This window comes from Cajanus cajan, chromosome 6, assembly GCF_000230855.2.
Source record: "Cajanus cajan strain Asha chromosome 6, NIPB_CcT2T_4, whole genome shotgun sequence".
Taxonomy (NCBI): domain Eukaryota; kingdom Viridiplantae; phylum Streptophyta; class Magnoliopsida; order Fabales; family Fabaceae; genus Cajanus; species Cajanus cajan.
This window is the reverse complement of record NC_138522.1, coordinates 64,340,593-64,364,398: the sequence shown is the minus strand read 5'-3', so window position 1 is coordinate 64,364,398 and position 23,806 is coordinate 64,340,593. Positions and strand designations below refer to the sequence as shown.

Genomic DNA, 23,806 nt, shown 5'->3' with positions numbered 1-23,806 from the left:
ATATATATATATATATATAGTTTTAAGAAAAAGTAACTACATAAATATATATTTTTTTTGTATAGTTTACTTAAAATTACCATTCTCTTATATTTTGATAATTTGAAAATTCTAAAAATAAATTAAAGATATATATTTTTGTAATTTTATTGAAATAATGATTTTTTCATTTGAATATAATTTATATCTCATTTTATTATTATCTATATATTTCATGTTAATTATAAGATATGATAAGATAAAAATATTATATGATATCATTATACATTGAATAAAATTTAAATTCGGTTATTCTCATTCTATACTAATATTAGTGTGCATGACACTTTTAATGATAGGTAAAAAGATTTTTTTTATGTTTGTTATAGAATTGTCATAGATTCTAACAGGTGACAACATAAAATTTTTAACTTTTTATGTTGATTATTAAAAAAACCGACATAAAAAGGTGTTATTTTTTTAGGTTAATAACAATTACATCTTTGCCATACATTTTCTCTCTCGTCGTATTTCTTCACATTTTGTTGTTGTGCTCTTTCCTACTCATTGTCACATCTTTTTGCCCTTCATTATTGTGTTTTTTTCTCTCTCATTGTTGTATCTCTTTATGTCTCGCCATTGGACTCTTTCTCTCCCATTTTTGCATCCTCACTCATTTTTACTAGTGTCCCTTTAATTCTCATATCTTTTTGTTTTCATGACATTGTCTTCCACCACCATATTTGTCACTACCACATTTGTCATTTCCACACCATGTTTGCTTCTAAACCATTATACTATCAACATTTAATCAATAGCAATAGAAAATGTAAAAAAAAAAGTAGAAAATAATTTACCTCATTGTATGAGGAGGAGAAGGACAAAGAAAAGGAAAAAAACAAAAAACCAAAGGTAAGAGTCTCACATTTGAATTTTTAAAACACTTTTATGTTGGGTGTTGTTTTGCTAATTATAAATTATTTTTTTTTATATTTGATATCATTATACTTGTTATAAAAAAGTTCAGACCTATTAAAAAGTTGACTCTCTCTCCAACACATTCTAGGATTGGTGTTAACTCATCCAACATAAAAAAAAAATTTTATGATGTGTGAGTCAACACGTACTTACAATAAAAAGTTATCATAACTTTATTATCACATCATTTTTTATATTATGTGAATTACACTAACATAAAATTATTGTCATAAAAAACTTTGTTTACACTAGTATAATTTTATCATATTATTATTATATTTTATGCTATTATATACATCATGTCATAACCATTAAATAAACCGATTAATATCTTTCAATCGTACCATAAATCAATATGATTTTGAAAACATTAAAATATATATATATATATATATATATATATATATATATATATATATTACATATATTATATTATAATAGTAATGCATGTACAATTGCTATTTGACACTCAGTCAGATGGAGATTAAAGAGGGAAAAAACATAATATAGAAATTATGGGTGATAATGATATGACGGAAAAAATGAAATAGATCAAAAAAAATATTAGGTGTTTGAAAAAATTGAGTTGGAAAAGAATGGAAATGATAATAAGAAAAGGACGGGAGTGCCCTTAGGATGCCATGCAACCATTAGCGGGAATCTTTGGGAAGTCATTTCTGTCTTCTAGCCTCTCCATAATTTGCCTTTTAAATCCTGCCTTTCTCTCCGAAGTGAAACAAAAAATTTGTTCAATCAACACAAACACGTCATCATGGCTTCTCACTTCTCCCCCCAGTGCCACCTTCTCTCTTTCTCTTCTAACCATTTTCCTATTCCATCACCTTCTCCTTCTATCTTTCATCACCCCTTCACCAAACCCTCTCTGGGTAAGTCTAGTTCTCATGCCGTGCTCAAGCACCAACATCTTCTTGATTCCCCTTGTCTCACAATTAATATGATGTTTTTCTACTATTTTTGTTAACCCTGTCTTCGATTCTCTTTTCTTTTCTTTTTTTTCTTTCTTTTTTTTAGTTTCTGTTGACGAGAACATTCTATTACCAAAGAATTGAAAAACACAAAAAAAGTTGGCAACTTATCTTGTAGGAAGCTATATCAGCCAAATGGTGCATGAAATTCATCAAAGAATCGTCACGATATTACTTAGCAACCTTATTTTATTTTCTTTCACTAGTGATACTCTTTCCTTGCATATGTGCATGGTTTCCTTTGTTGATTAATATTTTTTTAATTAATTTCGTTAAGAACATAGCATTTCCGGTTCTGTAACTTTCAGCTCAAGATTTCACTATCAAGCAGGCTAAAGTTGTTAGTTGCGCTGTCTGTTGTTTTCTTCTTCCTCCACCCAAAACCAAAAAAAGATATAAAAAGAAACAAAAGAAGAGTGGAGTAGTTTTTCACTGGAAGCTGAAAGTAATATAGTAACTAATTCCCACCCAACAAAGTAATTAAGTGAAAGATTTATATCATTTTTATATATAGGTGCTGTATCGTCCGAGAGTAACGACAAACAAGTGATAAGATGCAGAGCTATATACAAGCCACGAACTCAAGGTATTTAATGGAGTTTCTTAGTTTCTTTCTACTTTAATTAAATAGTTTAATATTAATTACTTTCGCTAAAGCATGCTTGGACCAATGTTATGCAGAATATTCAGACGTATTTCAGGGTAGTCTAGCAACGTTAAAGTTGCGTGAGATTGATGTGGAGGATGACATAGAAAAGGAGCAAGACATTGGGGTGCTTCAAACTCTCTCACCTCTCTGTTTTGTGCCTTTCTTAATGGACTTCTTTTGATTATTTTTTTTCTTTTGTGACATGCAATTTCTTTTGGTTACTATAACATTGTCAAAAAGAAGGTTTTGGTGGGAAATGAGATCAAGAAGCGCGTGGACACTATCAAATCAATATTGGGTTCCATGGATGATGGAGAAATAACCATATCTGCTTATGACACTGCTTGGGTTGCTCTGGTGGAAGATGTTCATGGAAGTGGTGTCCCTCAATTTCCATCGAGTCTAGAATGGATTGCAAAAAATCAACACCCCGATGGATCATGGGGTGATAAAGAAATATTTTCAGCCCATGATCGGATTATTAACACGTTGGCTTGTGTTATTGCATTAAAATCCTGGAATATGCACCATGAAAAGTATGAGAAAGGTAGTAATACTGAATTATAATTATTATTATCCTCTGATTTAACAAATGCTAATTAGCGAGTTTTTATTAATGTGGTACATGATACACTAGGGATGGCATTTTTTAGAGAGAATCTTAACAAGCTGGAGAATGAGAATGCGGAGCACATGCCAATTGGATTTGAAGTTGCTTTCCCTTCACTTCTTGACTTGGCTCGTGGTTTGAAGATCGAAGTTCCCGAAAATTCCCCTATCCTGAATAAAATCTTTGCAATGAAAGACGTAAAACTCACAAGGTACCTTAGTTGTGGTCATAATTATGCTTGCCAGCGTGTTGTTATGCGCCCATGTCTATTTTCATAATAGATTCTAAGCAACCTTATCTTGCAAACTCTTTGTTTTCTGTGAAAGTATAATATCTAAGAATCACTTTTTTTTTCTTCCGAGTTCTGCAACACCCCTTTAACGAGTGTGTCATTATTGTGTTGTGGTGTGTGTGGGCCTTGGTGGGGATAGAATACCAAGAGATATGATGCATAAAGTACCCACGACTCTGCTTCATAGCTTGGAAGGCATGTCAGGACTTGACTGGAATAAACTTCTAAAACTCCAGTCTAATGACGGGTCCTTCTTGTTTTCTCCCTCTTCCACCGCCTTTGCTCTCATGCAAACCAAAGATCAAAATTGTCAAAATTACTTGAATAAAGTGGTCACCAAGTTCAATGGGGGAGGTAAAGCGCTATTAACCCTTTCTTATATATAGTATATCTTTCTTTCTTTTTAATTTTGTTTATGTTTATATTATTATATCATTTCCAATCTTCATTTCCTCTTTTCTATAGTAATAATAATAGCATACCATATTTGGCACTATACTAATATGGTTTATGATCTTTTGTTTGTACCAGTTCCAAACGTGTATCCAGTGGATTTGTTCGAACATATTTGGGTGGTCGATAGGCTGGAACGCCTTGGAATATCTCGGTATTTTCAGCAAGAGATTAAAGACTGTTTGGGTTATGTTTATAGGTAATTTAATAATGATCCTTAAATTAATATTTTGTAACACACTTTGGAACTAGTTAACCGAACATGAAACAGAGGTTTCCAATGCTAAGCAACTCTAATTTATAAATGAAATTTCAGATATTGGACTGAAAAGGGTATTTGTTGGGCAAGAAATTCAGAAGTTCAAGACATTGATGACACAGCAATGGGTTTCAGGTTACTAAGATTATACGGCCACCAAGTTTCAGCAGGTAAGTATAACCATATAACGTAACATTTATGAAATTAAATCTATATACAAAAACTCAAACATTTTATTCAATGAACTGCTTTGTTATATATTGGACGGTAATGATCTTGATTTTGTTATTTTTGATATAGATGTGTTCAAGTACTTTGAGAGAAATGGTGAATTCTTCTGCTTTAGGGGGCAGAGCACACAAGCTGTGACAGGGATGTTTAATCTGTATAGAGCTACTCAAGTAATGTTCCCCGGAGAGAAAATTCTTGAACATGCCAAGAACTTCTCGGCCAAATTTTTGAGTGATAAGCGTGCAGCAAAAGAGCTAGTAGATAAATGGATCATAATGAAGAACCTGGCAGACGAGGTAGGTGAATAGTTCAATCGATGTCACAAAGAAATTGACAACTATAGGAATGTGTTGGAACACATAATTAATGTTCGTATGTACGAAGTCTGAATTTTATACTAAGGTTTACGTTCTGTGTTGTGCGCAGGTGGCGTATGCGTTGGACGTGCCATGGTATGCAAACTTGCCTCGCGTGGAGACAAGATTCTACATTGATCAATACGGTGGTGAGAGTGATGTGTGGATAGGCAAAACCCTTTATAGGTACTTCGCACTTTCATCTCCTAACCACATTTCATTTTCTTTTCGCAACAGGGACCATCTCATTCTCTTTATTCGAAACGGATTCTACTTTCTGATTCTAAACGTTTATTATTTTATTTTTCTCCACATTCTATCAAAAATTTTGAGACCATCACCACATTGTGTTTCCCTGTAACTTAACATAATCCTGAACTACGAAAAATGTAAGAGATGATGCAAACTTATTAAAACATAAAATATTTTGTGGGCCATATATGAATTTCACTCAATAATAAAATGATTTTAGCAAGAATGTATCATATGTTATTATTTCTCGTAAGTTATTATAAGAATGAGACGAAGACATTTTAATTATTAAGTATTATAATAATATCAAATTACATTTATTTTAAAGTTATTATTAATTTTAAATTTTTATATACGGCTGAAAACACAGTGAATTAATTTTCAAATTTAATAATGATTTTTACTCGCTAATTTTGAGGCTGCTAAATTTTAGTGATAGATTTTTTTAAAAAAATTATATATAAATTATTCTGAAACTAATTTTAATTTTTCTAACAGTGATAATTAAGTGAACTGAAATAATGATTAATATTAAAAAAATGTAACTCATGATACGATAATACTTTATCTTGCTATAAATGAATATAATACAAATTTGTTTTTTATCCGAATGTGAAGTCACATGACTCATTTTATTTATAAATCATTGAAAGTTTTAGTGTTTTTCTTTTCCTATGGACTGATGAAAATCTTTATAGGCAAGTTTTGTGATTAAGTAAATCACTTTATCGATCTAATGATTAAAGTTATCTAGGATCACAATCATGTGATCAACAAAATAACAAATGTTGGGTTGGGACTTTAACATTTAGGATCTATTGGATAAAATCAAATAAATGATTGTTAAAGGCGCTTAATGTTAATATATATGATTAAAGTAATAAATCGGGATTAGAGTGTAAGATTTTATAATTTTCTTAAGAGCAGTTTATAACTGCAACCTTCAAATTGGCATAATCGATAACATTTTACATTAAAAAGTTTTTGTATAAAATAATTTGTCATTGTCACTTTTCAGTTTAATTAACATAAAATACCGATAGCGACACACCCGTATATGATGTTGGTTGTTGAATCATCAATTCCTTTATCTCAGACAGCGAGATGTAGTAATAATAAAATAAAAAAATGAAAAACGTCAAATGCATTCAGGAACGAACGTTCTTTCCGATGCATTTTGAATTTGGGCTCACGTATCTAAAAAGTTAAAGTATAAAAAATTTAAATTAATAGTAGCAAAAGATAATAATTTTATTAATATTCCAAATACTTCACATAAAACTTTTTAGATTTTAATAATTGACTATGCTCAATCTCACACATAACTGTAATAAAACTTTAATAATAGGAAGAATCACAGTAGCTAGTAATAATTAGCATCGCTTTAATCTGTCATCACATAAATAAACAAATAAACATGCTGAGATAAATGGCCTATTTAAGATTCATTAATTTGTTCATATTTCGCACTGCTAACTCTATTTTTTCGAACTCTTTATTTTTTAACATTTGTAAGAGTTTTTGTAGAACTTATTTTAGTTTATGGCTCTTATAATTTTTTTTTTACTTATTTCAATAAATATTTTTAAGAAGCTTACTGAAATAAGATCTTTTAACTTATTTAAATTTTAATAGGTTTGAAGGTCAAATTTATAACAATTTTTTATATAATTATAATTTATTAAATAAGTGTTTAATCTAAATTAATCTTCCTTGAATAATTGAATTACCTTTTTCGTCGCATGCAGGATGGCCTATGTGAACAACAATAACTATCTCGAGCTTGCTAAATTAGATTACAACAATTGCCAGGCACTACATCTAATTGAGTGGGGGGAAATTCAGAAGTAAGAGCAACTAAAACCATATTGAAATATTTTTAACATTTTTTTTTGTATAATGTAATTAACATTATTATACTTTCATTAATTTGCAATGACATGTAACAGGTGGTTCTCAGAATCTAGATTGGGAGAGTTTGGAATGAGCAGAAGAAGTCTTCTGTTGGCTTATTTTCTGGCAGCAGCAAACATATTTGAGCCTGAAAGGTCACATGTGAGACTAGCGTGGGCCAAAACCATAGCCTTGCTTGAGACCATAACATCATATGTTAGTGATGCAGAAATGAGGAAAGCTTTTGTCAAAAAATTCAGTGACTGCATTAACAGGCGAGACTACTCCATTGGCTGGTAAGTTTGTATAAATATTGAAACAATGCCATATTAATTAATTAAATCTCAAACTTATATAGAACCCTTTTTTTTGGTTAATGGTAGTTCTTGGGTCCTTGAAGGTAGATCATGTCCATTTAACCATGTCCTTTTCTTGTACCTATTGATATACATATGACCTAGCTTTGTTGAGCCATCAAAGGCTCACGGAACTTATTACTTCAAGTTGAAGAGAGAGTGACAATGAGATGATGGTCCAGTAAGAAAGTGAAAATGAGAATACCTTAAAATAATACTCTATGTCCTAGTCCACACTAGTATCAGTAGAACGACAATGAACTTTTTTACATGCCGAATATATTGAAACCCTTGACGTTGGTGATATGAACAAAGTGATAGAAATTCTCCACTTTGAGAGGTGTATGGTCTTTGTCGGCAAGCTCGATTTATATTGACACGGACAAAGTAATAGATATAAATGAAAAATAACTGTTAACTTTATGTTTAAGTTGAAACCAATTAAAATAGTACGAAAGAATTTATCGTAATGGACTAGTGGAACGCTTGTAGAAGATTATTGCAACACTTGCATATCTAATTCTGTAAATGTTATGTTAGTTGAACTTTGAATATTTGAGAATCAATTGAATTATTAGGGTTGAAAAAAAGTTATACTTACTAAATTTTTTCTTTTTTTTATTAAAATACGTAATTTTTTTATTAAATTTGATTTAAATTGGTATTTAAACATATTATTATTCGTTCAGCCCTACAAGGGAACAAGATAGCTGGACCATCATAGACTTATTATGTTGGCATATTTGATAAGGACGATAAAGTGGGAAACTTTTAACCAAAGTTTTGTCCAGTGTGTGAAACCCTTTTCTCTTTCTTTCTGTTCCCCAATCATTTTGTAGACACCAAAATGCCTAGTCCACCCAGAGTGGAGTTGCATCCTTGTTAACTATTATTCTGCAACGAAATTACTATAATCATTGGTTAAATTATGTTACTATTAGCCTGATGAGAAATTGAACACAAAATTTTTTGTGTTCGAATGCAGGAGGTTTAACAGGAAAAGAACAGGACATGGACTCACAGATACCTTGGTTGCCACCATAGATCAAATCTCGTGGGATATACTAGTGTCTCACGGTCATGAAATTGGATATGATATGCATCGTAGTGTGAGTCTACCTTTCCTCAATATTATTACATTAGTCTCAAATTTGATCAAAATTTCTCTTCCGATTAACATGAATTGAGATGGTTTACTATTGGTATATAATATATTTGGTAAAACATATGTATTGATGATTTTAATAAGGCTATTCTTTTTAAATAAGGTGAAATCCCATGTTGTCTATATGAAGAAAGCATGGGTCTAAATTTTCTGTTGGACCCGGCATGGAAGTTCCCATGATAATAAAGTGGATAAAAATAATTCTAGAGAGCGTGTTGTAATCATTTTTATATTTTAGAAAACAGAAGTAGAAAATGGTACTATGTGAAAAGTTCCATTTTTTACAGATTTGTTTTGCCTTTTGATGAAAAGTAAATATATAGTTAATTTGCACCAGAATTGAGTTGAAGCTCCGTCACCTTTGACATTTGTGATAAATATAATGATTTCGTAACCGTACCGCGGCGACTGAAAAGGAATCATGCATGACATGGAATTGAAAACAAAAAATGGAGAATCAAACATGAGTTGACCAATGCAATCACCAAATCGGAATACTGGTTCCAAAATGTCTTAAACATTTTATTTTTTCGTGTGATGTTATGATAGTGGGAAAAGTGGCTTTCAAGTTGGGAATGCGAAGGAGACAAATGTGAAGGACAAGGTGAGCTTTTGGTGCAGATAATAAACCTATGTGCCGGGAATTGGATTTCGGAGGATCAAGTGTTGGATCCACAATATCAGAGTCTCCTTCAACTCACTAACACCGTCTGCTGTACACTCCATTGTCTTCAAAAGGACAAGGTTAGTGACATGGCAACCATTATATTTTATATCCTACGACAATGCTATAGCTACTTTCCAAACCTTAATCTTTTGGCTGCATGCTCCTTAATTAATTCATTTTATTTACCTTCCCCACTTTCCCATAAACCAAAAAAAAAAAAAAAAAAGCAGGCTGGTTTACAAACCTAAAAAGCTGCATAGATTTTTTTAATTTATTTTTTAATTAGATATACCATGCATATGCTCTTTGGATTATTGTTAGAAAAGTGAACTAAGCAGCTTTAGGAAAAGGGTTTATCACAGGAAATAAAGAAAAAGAATCATCAGCAAATGGGCATTTACAATATGTTTGGATTAACTTTATCGTATGAAATAATATTTAATCCTTTTTTATAATAAAAAAGTAATAAATAGTTACTTTTCTTTTTATTTCTTTTAGTATTATATTACTATGATCTTGAGGAATAATATTGATTCGTGAGTGATACCCAAACACATCCTTACTCTTCTCAAAATAGTCATAATAGAGGCCTTGCGAAACACAACACAGAGAGCATTGTCTTTATGAAAACTGCATAATGGAAATTCTATCCTACACAAAACTTTGTCGTTTAGTGTAGTGGTGCACTATGCACGATCTTCAAGTTTGCCGACTCCATAATAATATATCTCTTATAGGAGAAATTCTTGTATATCTATTGAATATCTATTGTCCACATTGGTGAATTATTATTCGTTTTGGGTCCAGGTTCTCACAGGTTTGTCTTTAAATATTATCAAAAAAACCTATCAACCAATAAAGACAATTGTGTGTATATAAACTCATATGCATTCTCTTATTTGAATGATGTGGGATTTTGTTTATATCCCAACAGATTATTATTATGTATATATTACATAATTCTTTTGCCGCGCACAAATTTTTTTATATTTAAAATGATATGCTTGATTCGGTATATCTATAATTTGTTAGTAACATTTGCATCTTTTGTGAATATAACCCTATAGGAACTCGAGAATGGCGGCAATGGTACGTATGTAAACAGCATCACCACCGAAGAAGTAGAGTCAAAAATGCAAGAACTGGTGCAATTGGTGTACCAAAAATCTCCAACTGGCATTGATTTCAATATCAAGAGTACTTTCCTCACAGTGGCCAAGAGTTTTTACTATACAGCATTCTGTGATGCAAGGACCACCAACTTCCATGTTGCCAAAGTTCTGTTTGATAAAGTTGTTTAAATAATTTTTTATTTAAACAATGTTTAGATGTTAGATTTCACCATCATTGTGCATAATTTCCCTGCGAACAATGTTCAAAAGAAAAAAAAAATGTTCAGTTGTGCTGCTCCATGTATATGCATGCCATTTTTCAGCTTTCCAATAATTTTATTAAATTTTACTTCCTGTCTTTAATTTGTGTGAATAAACAATTTTAATACTCTTATTTTAAAATAGAGATATTTAAAAAATATATTGGATTAAAATTTTGAAAAATTATTTTAACATAAAAAACATTTTGTGAATTTTCATTTTTTTTTAAAATGTAATATAATCTCTAAGGTTTTTTTTTAAGTACTTTTATAATCAGAATTTTAATAGATTTATAGTATGAGAATTTATAAAATTTAAAAGAATTTTATGCGATTTCAAAAGATAATATGAATTTTAGAAAAAATACAGTTAATGAGAAAAATATAATAATACAAATGATAAAATTTAAATAAAAAAGTAAGAATTGTATAATTTTTTAATCTTTTAATAGAAAAAACTAAAGTTATATAATTTTTTAATAGACAAAAACTAGAGTGTAAAGTATAATAAGAGCATGAACTCGAAAACAAAAACTAGAGTGTAAATATAATAATAATAAAAAAAAACATCTTATATTGGTTGTTATTTAATCGGTGTTGAATTTCTTTCTGCATCAAATCGATGTAAGAAGTAGCATCATACACCGGTTGTTTGACAACTAATATAATAAAAAATGTCCTACTGTTCTTTTTTTTTTTTTTTGTTTATAAGTCGCGTAAAATAACAAATGTAAAATAATGTTGTTAAATGCTATTTTTCCAGCTGTTTCTGTCGACAAGAAAATGATAAAGGGCCATAATTATTGTGTTGATAATTAAAGTACGTAAGTTATAATTATTGTTGTGATAATTAACATGTATAGCAATGATGTACGTAAGCCATAGTGGAAGAGTGAGAGTTTCAACTTGACCCATCTTGAATGGATACAGATTTTGCAAGTGGAATATCAGAGTCAAGCAGTAAACCACATTAAAGTGCTCTCAGAAGTGAGATATCTTTTGACCCAAAAATGATACATCCTCTGAAAGGATCCTCCCAAATATATTCTGACCTAATGTGTGAGTTAATAATTTAAATATAAATAAAAAAATTTACTGTATATTTGGAGGAACTTTGGGAGAAAATAGCATCACTCCTTTTGACCTGTTTGTCCAATGATATTGAGATCCCATAAAAGTTGGCAATAATAAAAATGGCAGACAAAGGTCCCGCGTGTAAACAAACATGTGAGGAACTTGGTGGGTTGGTCTTTCTTCGCATGAAGTGGGTGCTTCACCAAATCCTACATTGCACAAAATATCTACCAGAAAAATTCATCTCAGCTGAAAATGCTTTATATATATAATTAGGAAAGGCAAAACACAGTTTTCATAATTTCTTCATTTCAAATAATTAATTAAAAGTATTGATCTTAAGTAACACGTGCTTAATTAAAAATCATCTGAACTCTTCTTTCAAAATAAATTTATCTACAAAATAGATTAAAATATATATTTTTTTTTGTTTTTAGATTTTAACATATTAATATCGAGCGATATTTAAAATTAAATAAAATAAAAAAATACACGTAGCTAGGTTCACTTATTATTTTAGAGGCAAAAATCATTTCAGAATAGCGTTATCTGCCACCCACTAAAATCCATTATCAAATGTCAACAAGATGTCATAATACTGTAGATGAGTGAATTAGGGTTTATTAATTAATTATTACTGCTTGTAACAGCAATCTATTTCTATCTCAAGGAAATGACGCAACGAGAAGAAACATTTTATAATAAATTCAAAGAATATTTAATTTTTGTGCGTCAATGAAACATTCGGTGTCAATAATTATTACTCTTTTTCTTTTTTACCGATAATGAAATTTAACTATTTTAAAACATTATATGGTCAAACACTATTGGAGATATTACTTTATTTAAGAATAAAAAAAGTTATATATTCTTATTAGGAAAAAAAATATATAAACAGTTTTACACTATTGATTAATCATAAATTATTGTGAGTATAATTTTTAAAATTATTATTTAAATATTTAACAATTTTATCATATATATATATAAATTAAATATTATTTTTAATACTTTTAGTTCTATTTTTACATACATCTTTTTATCCTTTTTTTATTATTTTTTTTTTATTTTTGCAACTTTCTAAAATCACATTCTTTGACATATTATCTCTTTCTAGTTTACACGTCATTTTTTTTTTACATTTTATTTTAGAAAAGGAACAGCGTATAAGTAAGTGATAATAAAAGTAAATATTGTTTCTTCTTTTAATAATTGAATTAATTATATCTATACTTTTAAGAGATATTTGGTAGGGAAGAAATTTTTTCATGTTCAAAAATATAATACTTGAAAATTATAAATTTTGAAAATCATAATTCATAAAAATAATTAAAATTCACTTGGATGCTCGTATGAAAATATTTATATAGATTTCTTAGGAATAGGGACGGACCTTTTTGGGGACAGTGGGGAGCCATGGCTCCCTCAAATTTTTCTATAATATATATATATATATATATATATATATATATATATATATATAAATATAATATTATATTTATATAATTATTTTATGAAATGACTAATAAATGATAATATTTTTTTAGATTTTATTATTATGTATGTTTATTTTGAGTAGAAAAAATTAAAAGTTTTATTATTTTTTTAATTAGTAAAACATTTAATTTATATATAAAAAGATTAATTTAGCACCTTTAAATTTTTTATCCAAATTTCGCCATTACTTAGAAAATAAAGATTCTCACATTTGATTATTATTTAGACATATAAATATTTTTTATAAAATTACTTTTATAAAAAAATTGAGTTTTTTCTTTTTTATAAGTTGTAATCGTGTTATAATCTAACATAAAAATATCATATTTAACTTAAAATAAAAAATCAACAATTTACATATAATTAAACTATATAAAAAGTATAAAGTAAATCAAAGTGTAAAATACAGTTTTTATGATTTATCATAATAAGAAAGAAAAAACCTAAATTAACAATTAAAATTAAAATATGAGTAAACTATATATAAAATAGTAAAGAACATATATAATGTTATTTTGCTTAAATAATTTATTAAACTTATAATAAGTTAAAATTAAAAGTCATAATAAGAAATTAGCAACGTTAGTTTTATAATTTATAATATTTAAATAGTTATAAAAATACCATACCTTATGAAAATTATCTAACTATTTAATTTTTATTATTAGGTTAACAAGAAAAATATTCACATCATACATAATAAACACAAGAACAAAAGAGAGAAAAAGAAAGATTTAAATGGAGTTTGTGAAAGAGTACAAAATGGTGTTATCTTTTTCTCCATCTTTAAAAAATTAATAATGGAGTATATAACAAAGAATATTTTGGAAGAAGATGAATTCGAATTATATATTTCTTTTTGATTTTTATATACATTTTTTCCTATTTAAGAAAGTTAGATTCCCAATTTCCTATGAAAATATTTTTTTTGTTACAAAGTAAGATAAAAATGGTTTCTAGAAAATATATCTTTTGAAATTTTTTTAAATGACTATCAAATATGAAAAATTAAAATTCTCCATTTAAAATATTTAAAAATATAAAAATATTTCGTGTAATAAACGAATCTTATAACTATCTCTTTTGATGTATGCAATTTTTTTTACTATCTCATTGTTAAAACTACTTTTTTCATTTATTTTTATTTAGTTTTTTTTTCTCTCTCTTCATTAATTTACAACTATTCTCATGTAAATCTCTCGCACACTTTTAAGTAACTACTTATTGCATTATTATTATTTTTGAAATATAAAAACACTGATTCTCTCTTTTCCCTTAATATGTTATTACTTAACGCGTAGTGAGTTAAGTGATAATAATTCTCATTTTAAAAATGTGAATTTTAAAATGTGGGTTAAATTATACATGTATGATGATAATTTTTATTCTTCTCTTTATAGCATCAATATTAAAAATTATTAAGTCTGTGGATACCCGTAACAATAATATGATTATAAAATAAGGTTACTACAAAAGTTATGTGTATTTTTTTTAATATTAACAATTTTCAAATAAAATATAATTTTTTATATTCATAGTTCTCATTTCTTTCAATAAAAAATAATACATCTCTCTTTATATGTAACTTTTTTATTTATCAAAATTACAATAACGATAGATTTAGTAACTCAATTCTCCTAATTCTAGGTCAACCATGGTCAAGGACGGAGCCAAGGGGGGACCTACGGGTGCCACGGCCCCCCCAACAATTTTAATTTTTTTTTATATACATATATATTACTATATGGCACCCCCTATTTTTAATATAAACTCATATGTATAATTAAATGAATAACCCAAATTTATTTTTTTATTCAACTTTTGGACTTCTGGTACGGCCTGCTATGTGGTATCACTTTGGAATTTTTTTTTTTTTAAAAAAATGTAGCGCCTCATTTGATCATTCCAATTCTCGGCCCCCCAGTATTGAAATCCTGGCTCCGTCCCTGACCATGGTGGTTCGTGCTTGTATATATTTTTGTCTATACTTTGACTCTATGAGACTATTTTTAAGAGAGAATGAAAATGCTAACAACATATCTTGTAACAAACTTTTTTGAATACACTCTTTCTAATTTGCTAAAATTTATTAAAAAATATATAATTTGATGAGTCACACACCTATTTAATGATTCTCTTCCAATTTTATAATTTTTAATAAATTTTAATCAATAAAAAATAAATATATTATAATGTGTATTGTTAACACTTCTTTTATTGAGAATGTAATCTTTTAATATAATCCTTTATTTTTAATTCAAAAGTTAAGATTAAGTATTCTAACTTTTACATAAAAATAATATTCTTATATATACGCTCTTCAAATATTATATATATATATATATATATATATATATATATATATATATATATATATATATATATATATATAATCTTGACCCTTTTTATAAATAAAACACTTTTAATTCAACTCATTCTTAGTGGTTCTTAAATTCCAATTATTATTTCAATAATTAAAGTTAATTTATTTACCGAAAGTTTGTGACCTTAAATAAAATCAGCGATTTGATCTACGATCCAGCTAGACATAAAATAGTAAAAGAAGTATATTGTACACTTTTAATAATAGATTGAACCGGTGAGAGAGTAGTATCTTGAGTTCTTGATTACTAATACAAAAAATAAAAAATAGTGATAAATATTTATCCCAGTTAATTCCCAGCCATTGAAAATAGACATTAGCACAATTATTAAATTTCTGAAAAAAGGAAAACAGCACAGCACTGTCGCCACCGGCCCGAAACGGGCTTTCGGCATTCGCGAAGGATGGTTGGACTCGTTTATTTGTTTAAAAATAGTGGATTGCTAGAATGACTTATTCTCAAACTGAGACCTCGTCAAACGAGCAATTTTATTAAAAGGCTCACTAATCCATATTAATCCCAAGCGGGACCCTCCATGGATTAGTGGTTTTCGCAAAAGGAGGGTTCGTGGAGTCGCCACCAATGTTTTACTCAAAACATTGGAAAAAGGGATAAGGCAATTGATTTAAAAATCAACTTTGGCCACTACAACCAGAGTTGGGTAAGGGAGTCGGTTACGAGTGGGGAAGGTGTTAGCACCCCACAGCGCCCCTTTCGGGTTCCCTATGACAGATTATTTTTAACAGAACAGTATAAAATTACTAAATTACCCCTATTTATTCTAAACAATTATGAATTGACTATCTACATGATGACAGTTTAAATATGCACACAGAAAGCAGTAAAAGGAAGGATTGAAGGGAAACCTCTTGAAGCGTGCTTTTTATAAAAAATGAACTGGGAAGCGTTTTGGCGTTCCCTCGCTCTACAAGCCCGCTCCTCGCTCTCCTAGAACAAAATTTTAACTAAGGGAATCAAAGAGATTTCCCCTCGACTAGGTTCGATCCTCAAGCAAAATGGCTCGGGGCTCAAGAACTTCGTCGGATCAACTCTCCGAGTGATTTCTAGGGCAGAACACTGCTCAAAAACCCCAGAATACTCAAGGAGAGGGTTCAAACTATGTTGAAAAGTGTGGTAGGACGTCCAAATGGCCTCCTATTTATAGGAATGGGCCTCAATACGGCCTACAGGGGCAATACGGCCGTATTGAAATTTTTGAACTTCAATACGGTCGTATTGAAGTTCAATACGGCCGTATTGAAGTTCAGAAATTTCAATACGGCCGTATTGAATTCAATACGGCTGTATTGAAGCTTCAATACGGCCGTATTGATTTCAGTACGGCCGTATTGAAGTTTCAGAAACTTCAATACGCCGTATTGAGTTCACTGTGGCCATATTGAAGCTTCAATACGGCCGTATTGGGGTTCAGTACGGCCGTATTGGGCTTTTTCCCTCCACTTCTTTATTTTGAGCTATTCTAAGACCTCTAGACCTACAGAGAACCCTCCTAGGGCCTTCGAGGAGTCCTTCTGGCTGATTATCCTTCAGTCTTCGAGAGTCTTCAAGCTTTATTTCCGACCCGGACAATTTTAGGGGTCTACAGCTGCCCCCCCTTTACTTAGTCAAACGGTCTTTTGGTGTACCGGCTGACAAGTAAAGGAGTTGACCCAATTGTCCGGGTGATGTGCCGACCTTCTGACTTGTAATATCTTCCGGTGGAAAATTGTTGAGTAGCCTCTCCAGGTTGTTGCATACCTTGGCGCTTCTGACAACCTCGGTAGCTAAGTTTAACACCAACGTGCCTCTGACGACGCTGATGGCTGAGTATTGTCTCTCCAGACCTTGAGTATTGTCTCTCCAGACCTCGAGTACTGTCTCTCCAGACTTTGTTTGAGTATTGTCTCTCCAGACTTTATTTGAGTATCGTCTCTCCAGACTCTGAGTACTGTCTCTCCAGACTTCGAGTACTGTCTCTCCAGACTTCGAGTACTGTCTCTCCAGACTTTGTTTGAGTACTGTCTCTCCAGACCTTGTTTGAGTATTGTCTCTCCAGACCTTGTTTGAGTATTGTCTCTCCAGACCTTGTTTGAGTATTGTCTCTCCAGACTTTGTTTGAGTATTGTCTCTCCAGACTTCGAGTACTGTCTCTCCAGACTTTGTTTGAGTACTGTCTCTCCAGACCTTGTTTGAGTATTGTCTCTCCAGACCTTGTTTGAGTATTGTCTCTCCAGACCTTGTTTGAGTATTGTCTCTCCAGACTTTGTTTGAGTATTGTCTCTCCAGACCTTGTTTGAGTATTGTCTCTCCAGACCTTGTTTGAGTATTGTCTCTCCAGACCTTGTTTGAGTACCGTCTCTCCAGACTTCGTTTGAGTATCGTCTCTCCAGACTTTGCCTCTCAAAGATGAGGTAGTTGAGTATAGTTTGTCTCCACAGTCCACAATGCTGCTTCGACGGTTTGTTTTTCTGATTTTGTGCCGCTGAGGGCTGGATAACGCAGGGATCCGTCTAGGGGATGTGCAGTCATTCATAGGTTCTTGTGTCCCAACTTGCATTGCTTAGTTGGTACCCATGGGAATTTTTGACTCCTTGGGGTGTAGACACAGATGCTCTCTGAGTTGAGCGATGCCTTATGTTTGGCTAACGTCCTTTTGACGTGAGTGGAGTATCCCGGTTATCCTTATTCGGGTGTCTCTCTTTGATTTTCTGATTGTGTTGCCTCTGTGTAGGCTGTTATCCACTGGGGGATTTTGTCGTTGATTTTGATTAGCCTCTTCTGTTAGGCGTATCGGCTTGACGTTCGATGTTTGGCTAAGAGCCGGATTCCACTTGGGGAATACTTATTGATATTTTTGATTTTCTTCTCCTTTTTGCAGGGATGCCTCTTGAGTAGGCGATTGGGGATTTGGGGATCTTATTGTGTCCCAGAGTATTATTTAGGAAGCCTCTACAGGCTTAGCCTCACTCAGTGCTTTGAGTCGGAGAGCTATCTTCCACCGAGGAAGTGTTAAGTCCTTTGACTTGTATATACTGTTTGGATGATCGCACTTCCATTGGGGATTGCGTCGATTTTGCTTTGATAGCTCTCGCTGGGGATTTTTCCGTGAGCTTGAGCTGAGGTTCCCTCTGGGGAGTATTATTTCTGCGAGCCTCTCCAGGCTCAGTTATTCTGCATACTGTGGAGGATATGGAGTATTATTTTGGTAAGCCTCTCCAGGCTTAGTTATTTGGTACAGATTGTTTGTTGGATTTTCTATATCCTTGCCTTTTTTATTTTCGGCTTTTTTCTGTATTTTGCCTTTTCTTCTGATTTTGGCTTTTTCTGTATTTTGCCTTTTTTATGTTTTTGGCTTTTGCTGTACAGAAATTAAAAGTGTTAAAGAAATTAGATTTATGAGAGAGTATTATTTCGGCAAGCCTCTCCAGGCTCAGTTATTTTGTAAGAGTATTATTTCGGCAAGCCTCTCCAGGCTCAATTATTCTGTGGGAGTATTGTTTCGGCAAGCCTCTCCAGGCTCAATTATTCTGTACGATGCTGTTGATTTTCTGAATCTTTGTATTTTGCTTGCTGCTGTCATACACAAGCAATTTTCTATTTTTCTATTTTATGCGGTTGCCTCATGATAAGGTCTTTGAATGTGCAACTAATGTGTGTGTGATGCACAAATGAAATACAATTTTTTACTTTTATTCATTTATTTAGAAAAGTGAGTGGCTCTCCCTATCCTCTTCTTCTTGGAGGACTTTCTGTCATTGACGCGAGGGAGTATTTTTGTGAGCCTTTATGCAGGAGATTATGGATTTTACAGGAACCCCTCCAATTTTCTTTTATTGACCGATTATTAATGGAATTTCGTACAATTTTATGAAAAACCAATTCAGAGGCATAATCACATGGTCAAGAAAGAAAAGAAACAAATGGATATTTTTATTGATATTCACAAGTGTTTTTACAGAAAGATATACAGAAGGAAATTTCTGAAGAATGGCTGGCCAGGGTAGGCTATATACATTGGGCTTAACAATTATATCTGTAATTGTTGCTCTTTACGTTCCCCTAATTGCTTCGGCCTGAGCCAGGAGTGTAGATGCTGCAAGATGCTTGCTTCTAGAAGATAATCACTTGAACCGCCTTTCGGTTTTCGGTTTAAGCGATCGTTGCTTGCTTTGCTTTTACATCTTATTCTTTTGCCCCTAACTTTTGCTTAGGACGTATCCTAACGGGGTAAATTTGCCTTTGTTTTGCCTAGTACCCTTGTACTGGCAGGCTTTTTATTTTGCCCTAACTTTTGCCTAGGACGCCCTTTTTGGGTTTTCATCCTAGCGGGCCTATGCAAGCAACGTCTTCAAGCATAGTACTTCTTTACCACGTCAGTGTTGACTAAGTATCGAAGTTCTTCTCCATCCATGTTTGTGAGGATCAATGCTCCTCCTGAGAAGGCTCGTTTTCCCACGTATGGTCCTCCGTGATTCGGGGCATACTTTCCGATTTTGTCCTTTTGAGTTGGTAGTAATTTCTTCATTACCAACTCTCCCTCATGGTAGACTCGAGGGTGGACTTTCTTGTTAAAAGCCTTTTTGATCTTCCTCTGATAGGCTTGACCATGGCATATGGCGTTCAGCCGTTTCTTTTTGATAGGGTTCAACTGGTCATATTGGCTTTGAACCCATTCTGCCTCGGAAAGTTTTGCTTCCATGATCACCCTTATATAAGGTTTTTCGACTTCGACGGGTAGAACTGCCTCCTGAAGTCCTATAACCATGAAGAGCAAAGGGTAATATCTTGTGTCAGTCTTTAAATGAGACAACCATCTTTTGCACTATTTTCTTGATGTTCTTTTTGGTTGCCTCGACTGCCCCATTCATCTTTGGCCGATATGGGGAAGAGTTGCGGTGTTGGATCTTGAACTCTTGGCACAGTTCTTCCACCATTTTGTTGTTCAGATTAGATCCATTTTCAGTGATGATTTATTTCTCCATGCTTCCACTAGATTATTCTAAAATCTTTTGGGACAAGAGAGAAGAGAAAGGAAAGATATTTTTGTTCTAAAGTTTGTATTTTAGAGGGGATTATTTTTCAAAAATGGTTTTTGTAAGAATGGATGGCCAAGGTAGGCTTATGTGTTTAGGCTTGCTTGATTAAACACTTATGAAGTTAAGAAAATCTTTGTTTATTGACGTTGTGATTTTGACAACTTGGATAGCTGCTCTTGAACCTTTCTTTTTGAATTCGGTTCATGTTACCATCATGGATTTCTTTTGTTTTTTGATTGTCCTTATTTTTGCCTAAAACACCCTTTTGTGGCGTTTTAGCGGACCTTTGTTTTTGTTTATTATTGTAACCCTAACTTTTGCCTAGGTCACCCTTTTGTGGGATTCCTAGCGGGTCTTTTTATCTTTAGGATTTCTTTATCCATGATGGCACTTATTGAGGCCAAGAAAAGGTGCTCCAAGTTGACACACACACTTCCACATAAAAATGATGTGGGTTTATTATTATTAAGATGATTTTAACCTCATTCATGTTTATTCAAACAGGGTTAAAAAAAATGTGGTTTAGAATTTTATTATAAGCAAGGAAAGAAGCAATGAGAAAGAATGATTTTATTATAATCATAGTGGAAGCATGTGTCCTTATTTCATCACTGATATGGGTCCCAATGTTGACCTCTTTTATCTCTCGGTCATGCCCCAAATTCACGGTTTCGAATTTCTCTTGACGAGCTTCTTGATCTAGCAATCTTTGCAGATCCGGAGAAATGGTCTCCTCATCACTGTCCAACTCAACCCTTTCACCTTCGGATCCCGGTTAGAGCGAACAATTACAGACACAATTATTTTATTGGTTCTGTTTAGGTTTAGAATTTATTAATATTGATGAGGAAAGAGAGAAAAGAACAAAAGAGAGTGATGTGTGAAATGCCTCTTTATTGATATATGTAAAATGTACAAAAACCCTTATTTACATGAAAAGGTTCTCATGATCTCGGGTACTGATCATGAGTCCCTAAAAGAGAAGAAAAATATGAAGGGGCCCTATTGTGGCTTGCCATTCTCTACTCCTGCTTTGGTAGAGGATTCTTGCTCACGTCGGGCGCTGTCGAATCGAAGGTGACCCACCCAGCATCAATAAGGTTTTGGACCTTGTATTTGAGAGCTAGGCATCTCTCTGTTGAATGCCCTGGTGCCCCCGAATGGTATAAACATTTGTCTTGTGGCTTGTACCAATCGGGGTAAGGTGGGTCGATCTTCCTTGGTGGAACATGAGCTAGAAGTTTGGCTTCTACTAGCTTCGGAAGGAGATCGCTATAAGTGGTCGGAAGTTTATCAAACTTCTTCACAGGGATGAATTGCGATCTTCCTGACTTCGAAGTGGAAGAAGCCGAGGATATGGTTATAGCATTGACTCCTCCCTCATTCTTCTTCCTGAAGGTCTTCTTAGCCTCGAATGATTGGGAAGGCTTAGCTAGCTTCCCACTTTTCAATCCTTGTTCCACTCTCTCCCCAATAGTGATGATGTCCGAGAAGAGTGTCGTTGTGTTCCCTATCATTTTATCGTAATAGGGACCAGTCAACGAGTTGATGAATAAGGACACCATCTCCTTATCTGACAGCGGGGGCTCTATCTGTGCCGCCAACTCCCTCCATCGTTGGGCGTACGCCTTGAAGGATTCATCATTTGTCTTACTCAAGGCTTGAAGATCTGACCTATCAGGTGTTAGGTCGATGTTGTATTTGTAGCGCTTGAGAAAGGCGTCGGCCAACTGCCTCCATGTACATACTTGATTTCCATCTAGCTGCATATACCAGTTGAGTGCAGTTTCAGCCAAGCTCTCTTGAAAGCAATGAATCAAGAGCTTTTCGTTTGTGGCATATGCAGCCATCTTTCGGCAGTACATGGTGAGATGACTCTTGGGGCAAGTCGATCCCACGTATCTCGGGAAATCTGGCACTTTAAATTTGGGAGGGAATTGAATATCCCTCACTAAGCACATGTCGGCGGCATCTTTGATATCAAAATCATGCCCCTCCATAGCCCTTAGCCGATCCTCTAGGGCGTGGAATTGTTCTTTTGAAACCTCGGGCTCTTTGATCATAATTCCAGCCCCAAGAGGTATGGCATGTGGAGGATCTTCTTCATGCTCCTCCTCCTCATGATGGGACCCATGGTCATTGTGATGAGATCCATGAATGTTATGGTGACGCATGAGTTCCAACATTTGCGCCATCTGCTCTTTGAGCTGTGAAAGCTCGGTTGTGAGCTTTTTGTTTTGCTCCTCCAATGCTTCCATTTTCTTGATTTTCCGTGCGCGCGTAAGGACAGAGAGATGACCAGCCACTTTCTAAAATGAATGTTTAGTTAGTTTATTTTATGGAATGAATACACTTTTTAACATGAGCTTGATAAACCTCCATCTTTAAGGCGCTGCCTTTTTAAGACGGAAGTTTACCACCCTTCTTTATCTATGATTTCTCCCCAACGGAGAATCTCTATAGTCATGGGTCTCTTTCACTCATGTCAAGAGGTATTGGTGATCCTAAAATGTATGTTTTTATGAGGATGCATGATGTCTTATTGGTAATGATGTACATGCTTCTCACTTTTATTATATTTTCACACATGGTCTTTCCTCTCATGTCATGGTTTTTTATGCATGGGGAATTTTTAGACCTTATCACGAGGTTATTTATTAATGCACAAACAATTGCACGTAAACATTTACACAAACAATTCACTCATCCACGAACAGTCACGAGCGAATCACGAGGTAGGGGTCTCCTGCAGAAATGGTGCATATTCAAGGTAGGTTCTAACTGTTCTCACCAGTCCAAGGCCCCCAAGGTGCCCCCATTATAGGGACCCAATTCCTCTCGTCGTAGGTCGATGGAAAGTTCCAACGCACCGTCGGACTCAAGTTCATGGTTATCACCTTGAGTGATGTTTTCCGACAACGGTCTACGGGCACCTATAGACCCATTCGACAACCGGCCGTACTAACATCCACTCCCTATGGTTAATCACTCATGCCCCCGGGTATAGAGGGAACTGTTGTGTGCAAAGGTTTGTGTGCAGTTTTTATTTCAAACAATTGCGTAAATTTTAAAAATACAACAGTTATTTAAAAGCCACATAGATAAACATGTTATCATACAAACAAGGGGTAATAAAGTAATTTTAACTATTATTTGTTAAAAATAATCTGTCACTAAATGGGACTGACTCTCGAGGCTTCCCCAGTGGAGTCGCCATCTGTCGCCACCGGCCCGAAACGGGCTTTCGGCATTCGCGAAGGATGGTTGGACTCGTTTATTTGTTTAAAAATAGTGGATTGCTAGAATGACTTATTCTC

The 23,806-nt window shown here is 32.9% G+C and overlaps 1 protein-coding gene across 1 annotated transcript; it reads left to right on the top strand.

Annotated features, from left to right (window-relative positions):
* Positions 1 to 1,666: 1,666 nt before the first annotated feature.
* LOC109797984 (ent-copalyl diphosphate synthase, chloroplastic) lies at positions 1,667 to 10,582 on the top strand. The gene is made up of 15 exons (XM_020358168.3): positions 1,667 to 1,844; positions 2,458 to 2,529; positions 2,625 to 2,716; positions 2,836 to 3,139; positions 3,230 to 3,413; positions 3,634 to 3,848; positions 4,026 to 4,146; positions 4,264 to 4,376; positions 4,507 to 4,733; positions 4,864 to 4,979; positions 6,794 to 6,892; positions 6,995 to 7,234; positions 8,280 to 8,403; positions 9,009 to 9,203; positions 10,194 to 10,582. The coding sequence occupies exons 1-15, from the start codon at positions 1,730 to 1,732 to the stop codon at positions 10,425 to 10,427; spliced, it is 2,451 nt and encodes an 816-aa protein (XP_020213757.1). The 5' UTR covers positions 1,667 to 1,729; the 3' UTR covers positions 10,428 to 10,582.
* The last annotated feature ends 13,224 nt before the right edge of the window (positions 10,583 to 23,806 follow it).

Bases quoted from the DNA above. Each gene is read 5' to 3' on its own strand.
- LOC109797984 (XM_020358168.3), top strand. From the start codon at position 1,730: ATGGCTTCTCACTTCTCCCCCCAGTGCCACCTTCTCTCTTTCTCTTCT. The intron at 1,845-2,457 runs GTAAGTCTAGTT...TTTTATATATAG, and splicing joins CTTCACCAAACCCTCTCTGG to GTGCTGTATCGTCCGAGAGT. The intron at 4,147-4,263 runs GTAATTTAATAA...ATGAAATTTCAG, and splicing joins TGTTTGGGTTATGTTTATAG to ATATTGGACTGAAAAGGGTA.